This window comes from Carassius carassius, chromosome 12, assembly GCF_963082965.1.
Source record: "Carassius carassius chromosome 12, fCarCar2.1, whole genome shotgun sequence".
In the NCBI taxonomy this organism is placed as follows: domain Eukaryota; kingdom Metazoa; phylum Chordata; class Actinopteri; order Cypriniformes; family Cyprinidae; genus Carassius; species Carassius carassius.
In genome coordinates this window covers 9,661,741-9,677,533 of record NC_081766.1, presented here as the reverse complement: position 1 = coordinate 9,677,533, position 15,793 = coordinate 9,661,741, and the positions used below count along the sequence as shown (strand labels likewise).

Sequence of the window (15,793 nt, the reverse complement as noted above, 5' to 3'; positions counted from 1 at the left end):
ACGTGACCAAATTGTATTTATAACCTTGGGGAATAATGAGTTAACTTTTATGTGAAAATTTAAGGACATCTGTTTTTGTGGAGAAGAGTTCCTCTATGAGGAAGACAGAAAGTACTGGCAAAAAGAGGTAGACTCTGCCGGGGGTGGTGTTTGAGTTTAATTTTAAAGTTGTTTTTGAGAGATGCAAGTAATGTTGCACAACAGCAAAGACATCACTCATGATGCTTGTCCTTTTTCAGTTCACTACATGTTATTAATCCTGCAGAATTGAGTTATGGTGTCTCTTACCAGAATGTGATTTCAATTTTATCCGGTTTCAGTTGCTGGACTGCTTAGGGGACACGTTCATCACAATCTCAGCCACTTCTTTCCCTCATATGGATATTACACACTGAACCTTTGTTTATGCTGTGAAGGACTGAGATTGAGTCACAGACTCACAATGTCTGATGATAGAAAGGAATGGAAAGGAACTTTGTGGAAGTTAAGAAATTTCACAATACCATAGATGAGAAAAGACACTCAAACAAAAAGAAAAACAGAGAAATAAAAATAGTAAAATAGAAGAATAAAAGTACAAGAAAACAGGAAGTTCTTGAAAAATGACATCAACTTGGAAAACATTGCTTTGAAGCATCTGACCGTGTGGACGTAATCACATCTGCTGCCAAAGCACACAATCAAAAACACATTCAGCCAGAGAGCACCATTATAAACATAAAACATGCTGATCATGCTGAGAAACTTCTTTCTGGTGACTTTTTACTCACAAAGAGCGCACAAGCTACAACAGCCAAATCATTTTCTCTGTATGAGCTACAGCTGAATGAGGGTGTGCTGACGCAGGGTGTTTCTACATTGTTGCCCTTCATTCCTGCAGTAGCATGTGTGTGTGTGTGTGAGAGAGAGAGAGAGAGAGAGAGAGTGAGAGAGAGAGAGAGTGGTGGAGGAGGAAGAGAGAGGGATTACAGGATAAAGGCTCTGTTTCTTTGGTTTCAATGGTATTAACCAGAAAACCGGGAAACTAAATTACTGACTGAAAGTTTAATTTTAACTGGAGACAGCATTTGTCTCCCTGAGGGAGTCACAGACAGGTAACATTTCACCTTTCATTATCTCATCTATCATCCTATATTGCTACAAACAAAAATGCATTTGTGTCACCACTGACTCAGTTTCAAGATAAAAATAATGCAGTTTCTTTCTTTTGTCTCAGGAAAGCAAGGCCATAAATCAATCTAGACACACACTTGATATATTCATTTGTTTAGAAGTATTTATTTAAGTGCATTTTGAGTTCAAGTGCCATTACAGTGCTTATAAGTGATTTGTGACATGAATTGTGAAAAGCAACCCTGCCTGATCCCCTGGGTTTGTGAGTTACACTCCTACTAACATTAAATGAAGTTCTTGTTTTGTCAAATGTATTCCAGCCGATTACTTTCTCAATCAGTATTTTGCCTGCTTTTCCAGTAAAATCTATTGTATAACCATACTTAAAAAATAAGATAAAGTATACTTGAGAAGCAAAATTGCATAAAACAAGATTTAAAATATATCTTCAATTTACTTTATATTTTCTTACCTTTTGGCAAAGTTTTTTTTCTTTTCTTTTTTTCGTTTCAATGATGAATCTAGCAAAAGTTTGTGGGGCGTAAAACAATTCCAATGGGGTTAAAAAAAAAAACAGAACAAGATATACACAACCATTCAAAAGTTTGGGGTCAGTAATGTTTTTTATGTTTTTGAAAGGAGTATCTTATGCTCACCAAGGCTGAATTTATGTGATAAAAAATATAGTAAAAACAATAATATTGTGAAATACTGTTACAAATTAAGTTTTTTTTTTTTTTTGCTCTATTCTTTTATGTTATGCTGGTAAAACTGAATTTTCAGCAGCCAATGTTCTTTTAGAAATAATTCTAATATGCTGATTTGGTGCTCATTAAAAAATTCTTATGTTTAGTGTTGAAAACAGGTGTGCTGCTTTATATTGTGGTTGTCTTATTTTAATTTTTTGTTGTTGCAAATTTAAAAATAATTACTGTCACTTTTGATAAATTAATCGCTGTTAAAATTATTTCTTTAAAAAAATAGTCATTTTAAATGTAAATGTATTAGTTTAAAACAAGTTTGTTTGTTTTTTGCTCAAGTATAACCATTTTTAAAAAGACAAAATAAGGATTATTTTTCCTTTTATTTTCTTTTTTGCAGATACCTAAAAAAAAAATCTGATAAAAGGAGAATTGTTTGTTATTGAGTTTAATGATGCATTCAGAGAACAGGACTAATATCTTCATGACAATATGACCTCATGCACCTCAATTTAAAAACAGAAAACAACATTTTAATATCACAGCTAAAGAAAAATTAACAAAACAAGGTATCTTTCCAATAATAAATGCCTTTACTCTTTTTCTCTCGCTTTCTAGGCATGGCTGCAGCAATACGGTTACTTGCCACCTGGTGATCTCCGCACACATACGGCCCGCTCTCCTCACTCCGTCTCCTCTGCCATTGCTGCCATGCAGAGATTCTACGGCCTGAAAGTCACCGGCAACCTGGATCCTGGTACTCTAGAGTAAGTCAGCTGCCCACATAATTGAAACAGCAGAGGATTACAGTGTAGTGTAATTAGTGTTTCCATGTCCAGTTAATAACAACAATTGGGTCTAGATGATACCATTTTCTCTCCATGGAATCAGCCTTGCATTTTTTGAACACCTTTGGCTAGTTTAAGAGATTCAAGAGCTTATAGATATCTCTGTGGAATTATTTTTGGCCATTAGTTATATGGTTGTTAGTCATGGAAGGAGAAAATGGAAAACTAGAGCATTGTGTCAGCAATCCTCCACTGGTGTTCAATGAGCCACGGAAGATGAATAATATATGAGGACAGAAATTAATGGCGGTCCTGTCCAAAATCACTGAAATTAAATCTGTTGTGCGGTGGATGATCTAACGTATTGGACGGTGCTTTCCAGGGCAATGAAGAAACCCCGCTGTGGCGTCCCAGACAAGTTCGGAACTGAACTGAAAAGCAACCTGAGAAAGAAACGCTATGCAATCCAGGGACTCAAATGGGACAAAAATGAGATTACATTCTGGTAAGAGACAGCCTTAACTCCATCCTCTGCTAGATCAATAAAAGAGGAGTGCATGTTAAACTGTAATTAACTCATTTTAGGCACAAAACTCCCATCCAGGCCATTACCGATTAATTGAGGTTTGCTGTCATAAACATTTAGATATGGCTGTGGCTTTGCTTTAGTAAATACCCACCACACTTATGGAAAAGTCATCTTTGGCCGACTATACGATTCTGCTTCACTGCAGCCAAGGCCAAAATTCCTGTGTGACTTTTCTGTAATGTAAATCACTTTCTCTCCCCCTTTCCTCCATATATTCTTTTTTTTCCTATGTCCTACTTTCCTCTGATTGCCTCTCCAATTCCCCCTTTCTTATCTCTTCTCAGCATACAGAACTACACACCAAAAGTTGGGGAATACGAGACGTTTGAGGCGATCAGAAAAGCCTTTAAAGTGTGGGAAAGCATTACTCCTTTGAGATTCCGAGAGATCCCTTACAACGACATCAGAGATAAGGTTGAAAACTTTGCTGACATCATGCTCTTCTTCGCTGATGGTTTCCATGGCGACCCCAGTCCGTTTGATGGCGAGGGAGGCTTTTTGGCTCATGCTTACTTCCCAGGCAATGGCATAGGAGGAGACACACACTTCGATGCAGCAGAGCCTTGGACCATCGGCAATCGTGACCTTTTGGGTGAGGAGTACAAACACCAGAAGTTAGCAGAAATACTCTAGATCTCCCAAGGATCTCACTTGTTTTTTTTTTCAGTATGGATGGCGGTTCTTGTTTAGAAATGACTTAAGTGAGTTCAGATAAACTCAAACTTGTTTGGTTTGAATTAATACTTAAGTCCAGGCAAATGTTGTCTGTGCACACTTTAATTGAATTGGGTAGAATCAGACTTGCCTTTCCATGAGAATGTTTGGAACATCTCTATCCAAGAAGCTTATCTTTGACGTTTCCCTGCTGTGGACTGAATGCCCAAAAACTAGCTCTGAAAGAACAGAATAATAGCTCTCAGCAGTCATTCTGTGCCCTCTATTCTTAGCGTCTCAAAATAGTTGTTTTTAATGTGTACTGCACAATTGAATTATACAGCATGCTACTTAGCCAAATCTTACCTGTACTGACACAGTTATCTCGTACTTTCATTCAGGTAATGATGTGTTCCTGGTGGCTGTGCATGAATTGGGTCACGCCCTGGGAATGGAACATTCGAATGACCCCTCGGCCATCATGGCTCCCTTCTACCAGTGGATGGACACTGACAACTTTGAGCTTCCTGAAGATGACCGTAGAGGCATTCAGCAGCTTTATGGTAAAACAATCAACATCATCACAACTTGAACTGCTAACCACGCCATAGTTCTGTTCAAGCCAGGGTTATCATTAACTAAGACTACAATTATATGTTTACAATATATTTATTAAATCACTTTCACTATAATATTTAATCTTGTAATCAGACCATTTATCTGGCACAAAAAAAAACTAAATTAGCATTAGCATATGCTTATTCATTTGGATAAAAGTATCTTCTAGATTAATTAAGCTAACTGACAGTTAAAATTAACATTAAGTACGACTAATGAAACCAGAATCTATTTAACAGTCAAAATATAGTGATGAACAGCAGCATTTGACTAGATATTTAGATTATTTGTTTGATCAGCTAATCATTTATTTCATCAGTGAATATACCAATGTGAATGAACTAATTCACAAAAATGAATTGTTCAGGACCAAATACCGGAGGCCGTCCGCGGCCACCTGTCACCCCACGGACCCCCCACCACACTCCATATCCCACACCATACAGGCCCGGAGGACCTAGTTTTGGTCCCGACATCTGCGAAGGCCATTTTGACACCATCGGCATTTTCAGAGGAGAAATGTTTGTGTTTAAGGTATGGATGGAATATGCGTTTCTGCAGTAGGTTGGAGTTGGATATCATGCAGTATGTGTGTTCATCACAGTTCCTGTCCCTGTGTTTTAGGATAAGTGGTTCTGGCGCGTTCGTAATAATCAGGTTATGGAAAATTACCCCATGCCAATTGGACATTTCTGGAGAGGTCTCCCTACAAATCTGAATGCTGCCTACGAAAGAGAAGATGGGAAATTTGTCTTCTTTAAAGGTACTAGTCCTTTTCTATCGCATGATTTCAATGGAAAAAAGAGGGGTTTGACGGGCCTGCTTACTGCTCCAGAAGTAATAGCATTTCTCATCTCTTTCCTGCAGGGGATAGGCATTGGGTGTTCACTGAATCGAACTTGGAGTCAGGTTACCCCAAGACTCTGAGAGAAATGGGCAGTGGTCTTCCAAAGGACAAACTAGATGCAGCCCTCCTGTACACCCCTACTGGTTACACCTACTATTTCAGAGGAAACAAGTCAGTAGCTTTGATATTCCATAATACAAGGCATGAGAACAAACAGAGCTTAGATCTGAAACTATTTATTATCTTCAATCAGATATTATCGTTACAATGAAGACACGCAGTCAGTGGATCCAGACTACCCCAAACCTATGAATAAATGGCAAGGCGTTCCAGACAACATAAAGGCTGCATTCATGAGTCGAGATCAAAGTGAGTCTTTCACTTCCATTTGCTTTTTTAATCAACCGCCAGTCTTTCATAATAATAAGCCTTCTTTATTCTGACAAAGTTGTTCTTTGTCCATTTTAGATCTTATTATACTGTCAGTCATGTGACACATGCACAAAGAATTATGCATTGACACAAGAAAACACCTATTCACAACCTCTTACTATGTGACAACACTTTCCAGTTATTCTATGCATTTGTCTGTTCATTCTGAAAGAGTCTACAGTTCTGTTCACTCAAATGTTCTAATAGAAATCAATTCACAATTTCAAGAAAAAGCTGTTCTTTTGAACTATCTATTCATCAAATAATCCTGAAAAATATCACTTTCACTTTTTCAATAATAAGAAATGTTGAGCACCGAAATCAGCATATTTAAGTAATGTCTAGTGAAATTCAGCTTTGCCTGTGATGAATAAATAACATTTTAAAATATAATAAAATATTTTTAATTTAATTTTACAGTATTACTGTTTTTACTATTATTTTGATCAAATAAATCCCCCCTTGATGATGTTAAAAAATTCACCCCCCTCACAGTTGTCATGAAGGGGAACATTTGCTATATAGACCAAAATCATTTTTTGCACCAGGCTGTAAACATGTTTTTTTCTGCTGTAAAGTTGGGCATTTTAACATGGGGAGTCTATTTTGTTTATAGAGCATTTATCATTTGTCACGTTATAGTTGGTTAGAACACAAGTCTGGCCGGTGTCATTTCCTTACCCCCATTCCCTCGCTTATCACAATAATGTCCTGCCTCCCTCTAATACAAGACATACATTAAACAAAAAAAACTAAAGCAAAAAAGATTTACTCTCATTTTTTTTTAAACAGTCAGGATGTAGGCTTTGAGCCAAAGATTGCTACCTTTGTATAGTCCTGACCTTTTCTCTCTTAAATCTTACAGGTTATACCTACTTCTACAAAGCCAATAAGTACTGGAAGTTTAACAACCAGTTATTAAGAGTGGAACCTGGATACCCCAAGTCTGCACTTAAGGATTGGATGGGCTGTCCTAACGAGGACTCCAATACAGGTGGTGGTGGAGGAAGTGACCGTGATCGTGAACGTGAGCGCGAAAGAGAACGTGAAAGAGAACGTGAAAGGGAGCGCGAACGGGAGCGTGAACGTGACCGCACACGCGAGGAAGACAAGACTGAGGAAGAAGGCAAAAAGGAGGAGACAGAGGTGATCATAATCGAGGTTGAAGACGCACCCAGCAGCGGGGGAGGAGCGGCTGCTGTCGTGGTGCCACTCATGTTGCTGGTCTGCGTGATCCTTACGCTCGGAGCACTTCTCTTCTTCCGCAGATACGGCACACCGAGACGTTTGCTCTACTGCCAACGCTCCCTACTGGACAAGGTTTAAATGTTTAAGAAGAGATAATGGAGGGAAGGGGAGGGGAGGAGAGGAGAGGAGAGGAGAGGAGAGGAGAGGAGAGGAGAGGAGAGGAGAGGAGAGGAGAGGAGAGGAGAGGAGAGGAGAGGAGAGAATGGAGAATATGCAAGAAGGGGACTTACTAGCAAAGCAAAACCAAAATGAGAAAAACAAGTCTAAAAAAAAATGGTTTTGGTCAAAAAGGGACCCTTTGTTGTTTACTTTAGAAATGATGCCACTCAGACAAATCTCTGCATTTTTATGTTTTGTAATTAGTGGTTTTGAACGTTTTGCTTTCACACCAGTGCCGAGCTCTTCCAGCACGCTTTACAAAGGCATACGGTACTTGTTTTTTCCGTCACTTTTACTTCATCTCTCCCCTCTTCTCTCAATATCTTTCTCTTCTTTCCCTTCTGGTGTAGCCAATGACGCCAGCTCATCGCTGTTTGTTTAGCCTTTTGTAAATGTCATTTTAAAGTTGTGATTGCTGTTGTATGTGAATTCTAACCCTCTGTCGAAAACAGCGTTTGTCTCAATCAGAAGACTTTGTACTTCTCTCAGGTTGCGGCCAATGCTCATCACATTTCCAGCTGCTTCATGCAACCTCAATAACAAAACCATACTACCATGGTTATTGAATGTTACAGGGTCCACATTGATGAAAAACCTAAAAAAAATTCAAATTCTTAAACCTTTGTGAAAAAAATAAAAACAAATTAAAATAGATTTACATTTTTCTAGCTATACTTTAATTTAAAACAGTCAGGAATTGCTTTTTATGAGCGTAATTTCTGTTATTTTTAAAAATCCTTTAAGGATGCATGAACTAGGTAAGTCGGTAAGAAGGTGCCATAGTACCGTGCTATTCTCTCTAGTACTATATAAATACCTAAGTGCATGAATATAGTAATCATTACATACCATGGTATAACCATTGCTGAACCATGGGACCACCACTACTTCTGAAGTGCTCCCATATGCACAAAGTTACCAGATATCATGAAAGATTATTTGCATTGGCTCATGAAAGGTAATTCTTTTCACTTAACCAGCACAGGGTTCTGCTCCCATCCCATGCAACTCCCAACTCAGGTTAAGAAACCAAAGTCATGTGCCATTCCAAAGATAATTGATACTTATCCCACTAACAATGCCTGCAAAGCTGTGCTGTCTGTCTGTGTCCTCCAGTAGTATGGCTTTATATTGTACTGTATTTTAAATAATTACTATTATTGATAATGATGATGTCATTATCATCATGATTATTACTATTGTTATTGTTCTCAATGTCAAGAATGTGTTTTTTGATTTTAATAACTGTCATTAAAAATGTCCTGCTGGACAGGCAATAATGTATGTCTAATGAAGTGGCCTTAATTTAGGGGAAAGTGAATGGGAGGGTTTGTATTTTTGAACTGAAATAAATTTTTTAAATATATAAATGATATTTTCACTGCTTGTGTTTGAAATTATTGAAAACTTGTGGTGCTTAAAAAAAATGGGAATCTAAAGTTTGAATTAAAAAAACAACAACAACAATAATAATAACATTTAAATGATGATGATCATTATCTAGAAATAAATTGTGCTCGTTTCAAACCTTTTTTTATGTTTAAGTCAAAAATAAAAGATTTGGTAAGTTTTCTTTGCAGTTTATTTTTTTGATGTCTGACGAACATTATAAAACTGCCAGGTAAAGTTCATCCAAAAATGAAAATTCTGTCATTATTTACCCACCCTTGTGTCGTTCCAAACCTGTATGACATACTTTCTTTTGTGGAAAAATGTCTTTTTTTTTTTTTTTCTTAATGGAAGTCAAAAGGCACTAAAACCAACATTACCAAAACCAACTTTAGCGTTATTGCTAAATTCAAGTTTTTACACATTTGGTAACATAAACGATGACAGAATTTGTATTTTTGGGTGAACTATCCCTTTAACATATTTGTTTAGCCCACTCGCTCTCCTGCACAGAAGAGAGGTGAAAGGAAAAGCAGTTCTCGGTCCTAATCTCCAGCTGCTCCTCTTAACCTGCATCCGAGTCCAAGCCTTCTTGCCTTCTTCAGCCACATTTTCTGAATCACTTGTTACCTCCCAGAGTCCCCTGTAAGAAGCGTATCTCACATTAGCACATCTTATTCTGTTCCTCAACTTATGACCACGCAATAAGACAAACACCCTGCACTTTCACACATAAATTTAGATGCCCATACATAACTTAAGCTTATTTATTTTGCATAGAATTGCCATTTTTTCCCTTGTCATTTCTGTCCATACTACTTTCTCCTTCCTTTTGCTGGCACTCGGAAACACTTGGCCATATAAATGGGACGGAAAAAGCAGGCTAGGTCCAAGGATTAAGTGAAACCAGGAATGATTATAATTCTGCAAACCCTTTTGGCACTCTTTTCAAGGAAACATATCTGTTATAATGTGAGTGTGTGCATCTTTGAAAATAATTCAACTTCCAGATACTGATTGAGGCTCAAACGTGTGTCAGAGAGAGATGATACTCCATTAATTGTGTTTTTATCCATTTTTATGAAGACGGCTGAATACTTGCTGTTTGGAATAAGCGTCTGGAGATGGATAATGTTTTGGCACTCTGGGTCCAGTCACGAGGCTTTGGGGAAGCAAGGTTGGGGTGGACATTCGGAGGCCAACGATCAAGGAGAATTCCATCAACAACATCTGGAACCCAAACTGCCTCAATACCAGCACACTACGGGAGAGAGGGAACAAAAACAGCTTATCTGTACTCATACTGTTGATGTAATACAAATGATACAACCTTTCATTTGATCAGACATCTGTCTAATCATAAATGTTGAGTACAACCCCCAAAATTTTTAAATAGTAGTGCTTTTGTTGTTCCTGAAGGCACTGTGTTTTGTATGTATTGCAGTCAGAGTGTATCCCGCTACACAAGTACTCCATCTTTTTCTGTCTGTGCATGTTTTAAGCAAGTTCAGTCTTTTCCCAGCTGATTCTGCAGTACGAAGAACAACCTCAGCACTTTCTGCTCTGCCCACAATTCCCTCCATTTCTCTCTCTCTCTTTTTCTCCAGGCAAGTAGAGTTGAGTTTCCTCAGTTTGTGCTAAGTGCCTCACTTTTTTTCTTAAACAAGGCTTAACTGAAAACATTAGCAGCACCACAAACATTTCAAGTCTCTCTCTTATAACACATTATTTATTTTTATTTTTTTGAAGGTCCCTGGGCAAAGAAAAGACTACCCTGCTCTTTGTGATCCATTTTATGTTTTCATGCTGCTCTGATCTGTTCAAGTAAAGTCAGTCACATGCTATTTCACACCTTTACTTGACAGGCTGTATCCACTTCTTTCCATACAGAGAGAATTCCTATCTTTCCAAGCCTAATTGGGAAAAAAACTGACTTTGAAGCATCAAAATCAAGTAAAACATAATCGAAGAATATGCTGGAAATTTTTTCTTTAAAATGTTTGTTTGCTAACTACTAAGCTACATATACGTAGCTAAACTTTTTCATACAATAGCAAAAGATGAGATTTTATTTTCATTAAAGAGGTTAAACAGACAAAATGCACAAAATCAAACCTGGACCATGGCTTCAGAGATTAGCTTATTTTTAGCCATTTTGCTAACCGTTTTGGGGAGTCGGCTAGTGAAGACTCATCATGTATTTATAAGGTAGATGGCTCCTGTGAATGTTTTCATTTTTAAAGGATTTGTTAATGGGGAAATGTAAAGAAAAGAAAAATAGAATTGTGTTGAATGAACATGAGGCACTTGAAAATGATGCTCCTCAATGGGAACACATGCTTTCCACAGCATGTATGGTATGGAAATTAACATCATTAATGCAAAGTCAAAAATATGTCTTAATCTGGGATACATATGGGTTTTTATATCATTATGCCATAAAACAGCGAAATAGAGGTCGTATTCTGTTCTACACCTACATACAATAACAACAATGAAATTGGCAATCTCATCTCTATAAATACACTTCAATATGTAAAGCACTAAAAGTTTGGGAGCAGTAAGATTTATTTGTATTTTTTATTTTGAAAAAAATCAATCCTTTTATTCGGCTAAGACAAATTAAATTAATCAAAAGTGACAGTGAAAAATATTTATAAATAGAATTAAATAAAAATATATAAATAAAAAAATAAGTGTTCTTCTCAGCTATCTGTTCAAACCCTGAACAAAAGAATATCTCGAAAGAATGAGATGTAGAAGAATGTAACGGGCCTTTATTAATTGAAAATGGCAAATTAGATGTATAAAGTGTATAGGTGTATAAAATTATTTTATTCTTAAATGTCATGTTTGTGATTTTTTTATTTTTTTATTTGTTAACTTATTTAAATGAATAGGCCTACAAATCAGGAAAGAGTAAATTGCAAGCATCAGAGATGCTTAGCACTTGTTGGCCCTTTTGCCTTCTGTCTGCGGTCCAGCTCACCCCTAAACCATCTCGATTGGGTTCAGGTCCGGTGACTGTGGAGGCCTGGTCATCTGGCGCAGCACCCCATCACTCTCCTTCTTGGTCAAATAGCCCTTGATGCCTTCAGTGTGACTCTACAATTTTCATAGTCATGAAAATAAAGAAAACTCTTTGAATGAGAAGGTGTGTCCAAACTTTTGGTCTGTACTGTATATATATATATATATATATATATATATATATATATATATATATATATATATATATATATATATATATATATATATATATATATATATATATATATATATATATATATATATATATATATATATATATATATATATATATATATAAAAAGAAGGGGAAAAAAATCATTGTTTGGACGACTGGCAACAGCTGGTCTTAAATTATTTAGACACTGCATCCCAAACGACTTTAAACACCGAATGAAAATGCTGACTGAGCTCAAAACATTCATAATTGGCCTGATAGTGTTTCCCGGCTTCACAGAATGAACCCGTCCGCGTGGAACTGAAAGTTGCCTACGCCCCAGGGTAATGCTGAGTGTGCTAGAAATGCACATAAAACAAAAGAGGCACCTGCATTAACGTGTTGGGCTGTGGGAAACATGGCGTCTACACTTAGGGTGTGTGTGAGCGGAGCAGGTTTTTTTCCCCGTTGTTCCAAAAAAAGAGAATGTGGGGGGGGAAATAGGTTTTAGGAAGTAAAACAATCAACATCTCTTAGCATGTTTTATACAGTCTATGCTCTAAACTCATAGCATTGGTTCTTTCCCTCTTTGTTTAAAAGGTAAACACTTCCAGAGTGGGCAGGAAAAGACTCCCCACCAGGAGCTGCTGAATCAGTCTTTTTACCCTCCCCCTGTCTACTGAACCAAACCAAGCTACCCTCACCCTGACCCAGTCACATCCTCCAGGAAACCCCCCTGCTTCAGCTCAGGCCTGCAACAGTTAACTGAACTCTTTCTTCACCTTATGACTTTAATGACTGGTCTGCCACATCAGAAGCATGAGGAATATGTTCCCCTCCTTATCTGTCTTTAATATTTCCTTTTTCTCATCAGTACTCCTTCAGTTCTCAAGTTGAGTTGCGTTAGATTCCTTCGCCCCTCCTCCAACACTAAACCACATATGGTTCTCATATATAAATCCATGTCATCAAAGTCTAACTCAAAGCCAAGGAAACGGATGAGAAATGGTGCACAAATACACTAAAAGTTTACATCTTTTTGAATGTGTCCGTTTAATGTCTAAAAAGCAGTGGTTTCCAGATTTCGTGCCATAAGCAGAAATTCTGCATGAAGATTTCAAGTTTTAACAGCTTGAACCTAACGGCTTCGGAGGTAGCGAGAGAAAGAAAGGAGGATAGAAAGAGTTCTGAGATGCCACATCAGAGGGGGGCTTTGAAAAAGGAGCCTTGCGGTTAGTTTCTCCAACTGCTGGACACAAAAGGCAGTGTGGTGGGAAGGGGCAGCAGCTGAAGATTGCTAAAAATCTGTTTACACTGCTCATTCATCAGCAGTTATTACAGAAATGACAGGATGTGGTAGTGTAGCATGATCTGAGGGCTGGGGCAATGGGGGAGTATGCTATCCTTACATTACCTGTCCTAGACGATATTTAAGATAAAAGACACAGTTGTAGTTCTCCCTGTAGGCTATCCCTTAAAGGTTCATATGAAGTTAAAGGGATAGTTCACCCAAAAATTACAATTCTATCATAATTTGTTCACTCTCATGTTATTCCAAACCTATATGCTGTTATTTTTTAAATAAAAATGACACATTTTGTATAATGTACTTGCTCCTTTTGTCCATACAGTGACTTGAGTTACAACAAACACAAGAACCAATACTGAACAATCCTTGTGTGAAAATTAAACAATCTTATGAGATTTGTGAATGTCAACAGATGGGAAGACTATTAGTGAGTATAATTCTTGGAGCTTGAAAGATGGGTTTTGAAATGTTGACAAACTTAAAAAAAAAAAAAAAAAAAGAGAGAGAAAGTGCGGGGTTTTTTTTTAAATGCATTATTTCACATTAATGTGTTTTCTATGGATGTCTAGGGTGCAATGAGTATTTATTTTTTATTTAAAAAGTTACTGATTGATTTTATCTTATAGTCACATTATAAAGGATATACTCTAAAAAGCACTGTAGCATTTCTCCCAGTTACACTGACCTCCATTGTAAACACATTACTGTAAACACAATTTTTGCTTGTTTTTATGAAGTGAGAGACAAGCCAAAGTAATTCTGTGGTAATTGAAAGTATGCCACAGATGCTGTTGGCAGCTTGTACTGAACCTGGAATATTCCTTTAAGATATGTTCCCATGTGCCCTTTATATGTGGTTTGTGAATTACCATACATCAGCTGCAATAAACAAACCAGCTTCTGAGGACTTTTATTTTGGACAAAAATGAACACAGACTCCCTTCTGAAAAGAATGATGCAACAAGTGCTGCCTAATCCCAGTCTCCGAACTGTCTGACACACACATAAACATGTGAACTCCCTGCAAAAATTAACTCCTTTCATCAAGAACTGCAACAGACTTGAGTAATTTCTCTGATAGAATCTAGTGCCCGAGCTTCTGTGAAGGAACTGTGGGTCACAGAAGTGGTGCTGGGCTGGGCTGTGTGTGGGCATGGGAGGGTCGACCCAGTTCAGCTGCCCTTTGCAGAACATGTCGCATCAGGCTGGAAAAATGCTCCACTTAGCCACCAGGGCAGTAATTACAGAGAACCTATGCTGAGCTCGACAAGAAGGACGTCAATGACCAAGCATGGGGATGGAGGGAACAAGGCAAGAGAGAGAAAAGGAGAAGGAAGGTAGAAAAAGCAGTGGAGTGAGGAAGTGGGCCCTTAATGGCTAACAATGCTGTAAAAATAGAAGGGTGGGAGTTGAGACGCAGACAGGGTGTGAACATTATATTTACCTTCTTATGTGCAATATGTAACCAGCCAACAATAGGTTTCAGAGATAATGAGTCTGGAGCTGTAACAAATAACCTCCCTGTTCACACAAGCAATCATGAGCTGCACATGGAACACACTCTGCCTAAACATATCTGCAGAAAAGCTGTTAGTAAGGTTCTGTGTAAAATTGAATGAGATAAAGGAGCTGGTTTTTAAACTTTCATCCCAACTAAAAGGGCAGTCTGAGAGACAGAAGCATGCGATATGGAACTGTAGATTTGTGGAAAGTATGCCTCCTTGTGGCATGTGAACAATGATACTGCTTCTAAACTCCTGCCAGGCAGTAGGAAAAAAAAATGCAAATGGTAAATCTTTACAATAAAATTAATTTTGTTAACTGTATTGGTATTTACTCTACAGTAAAAAGGTTTTGGGGGTCAATATACATTCTTTGGAAAAAAAAAAAAAAAAAAATAGTATTCAGCAAGGATGCATTGAATTGATCAAAGGTGACTGCAAAAACTTACATTTTTTTCATACAATACATTTATATTTATTATTCAGACATTTCCTACTAAAGGATCCCAGTTAAAAAAAAAATTCCACAAAAATATTAAGCAGCAGAAATGTTGTGAACTGATGATAAATCTTTCTTAACCAGCAAATCTTCATATTAAAGTGACTCTAGGATTATGTGATTGAAAATATAGTTTTGCCATTATGGGAATAAATTACATTTTTAAAATATATCAAGTCAGTTGACAAATTGTAATATTTAACAACATTACGGTTTTATTTATTTTTTGACCACATAAAATGCTTGGCGAGTATGAGACTTCTTTCAAAAACAAAATATTACTGGCCTCAAACTAGACTATAAAAAGTATAAATAAACATAGGTTGTAATATGAATCTAGGCTAATGTTCATTTCTAAATATACTAATACCTCAACTTTTGTTTAAATTAACACAATGTATTGACATGGCGACGAACATCTTTTTAAATTAATCTACATTCATAGAAGTATAAAATAGTTGTAAGTTTATACCTAATGCAATAATGCTAAACAACATTGTGAAAAGTTACCAAATTGTAATACTAAATTGGATATATGGTTGAACTGTGAACGAATCGCAAAGGTGAGTTTCCACAATTCAGTTTTGACTAAAATACATTGTTATAACAAATAACTATTAACATGTCTAAATAAGTGTTAAAACTGTATAAAGTTAGGATTGATTTAAAATAGCAGGCCAAAAACTAGAAACATCACCAACTTCCTCTGATGTAACCAAGCCTAGCAAATAAAACTCAGATCTGTTCATGAAATCTGTAAG

At 37.0% G+C, this 15,793-nt stretch overlaps 1 protein-coding gene across 1 annotated transcript in view; it reads left to right on the top strand.

Annotated features, from left to right (window-relative positions):
- Nucleotides 1-7,126, top strand: part of LOC132154706 (matrix metalloproteinase-14-like) — a 10,941-nt gene extending 3,815 nt beyond the window's left edge. Inside the window, exons 2-10 of the mRNA XM_059563359.1 lie at nt 2,433-2,581; nt 2,985-3,107; nt 3,476-3,783; nt 4,247-4,408; nt 4,831-4,997; nt 5,088-5,226; nt 5,331-5,481; nt 5,564-5,679; nt 6,608-7,126. Of these exons, the coding sequence (XP_059419342.1) occupies nt 2,433-2,581; nt 2,985-3,107; nt 3,476-3,783; nt 4,247-4,408; nt 4,831-4,997; nt 5,088-5,226; nt 5,331-5,481; nt 5,564-5,679; nt 6,608-7,068 (1,776 nt within the window). The 3' untranslated portion in view covers nt 7,069-7,126. The remainder of the gene's footprint in view (nt 1-2,432; nt 2,582-2,984; nt 3,108-3,475; nt 3,784-4,246; nt 4,409-4,830; nt 4,998-5,087; nt 5,227-5,330; nt 5,482-5,563; nt 5,680-6,607) is intronic.
- The last annotated feature ends 8,667 nt before the right edge of the window (nt 7,127-15,793 follow it).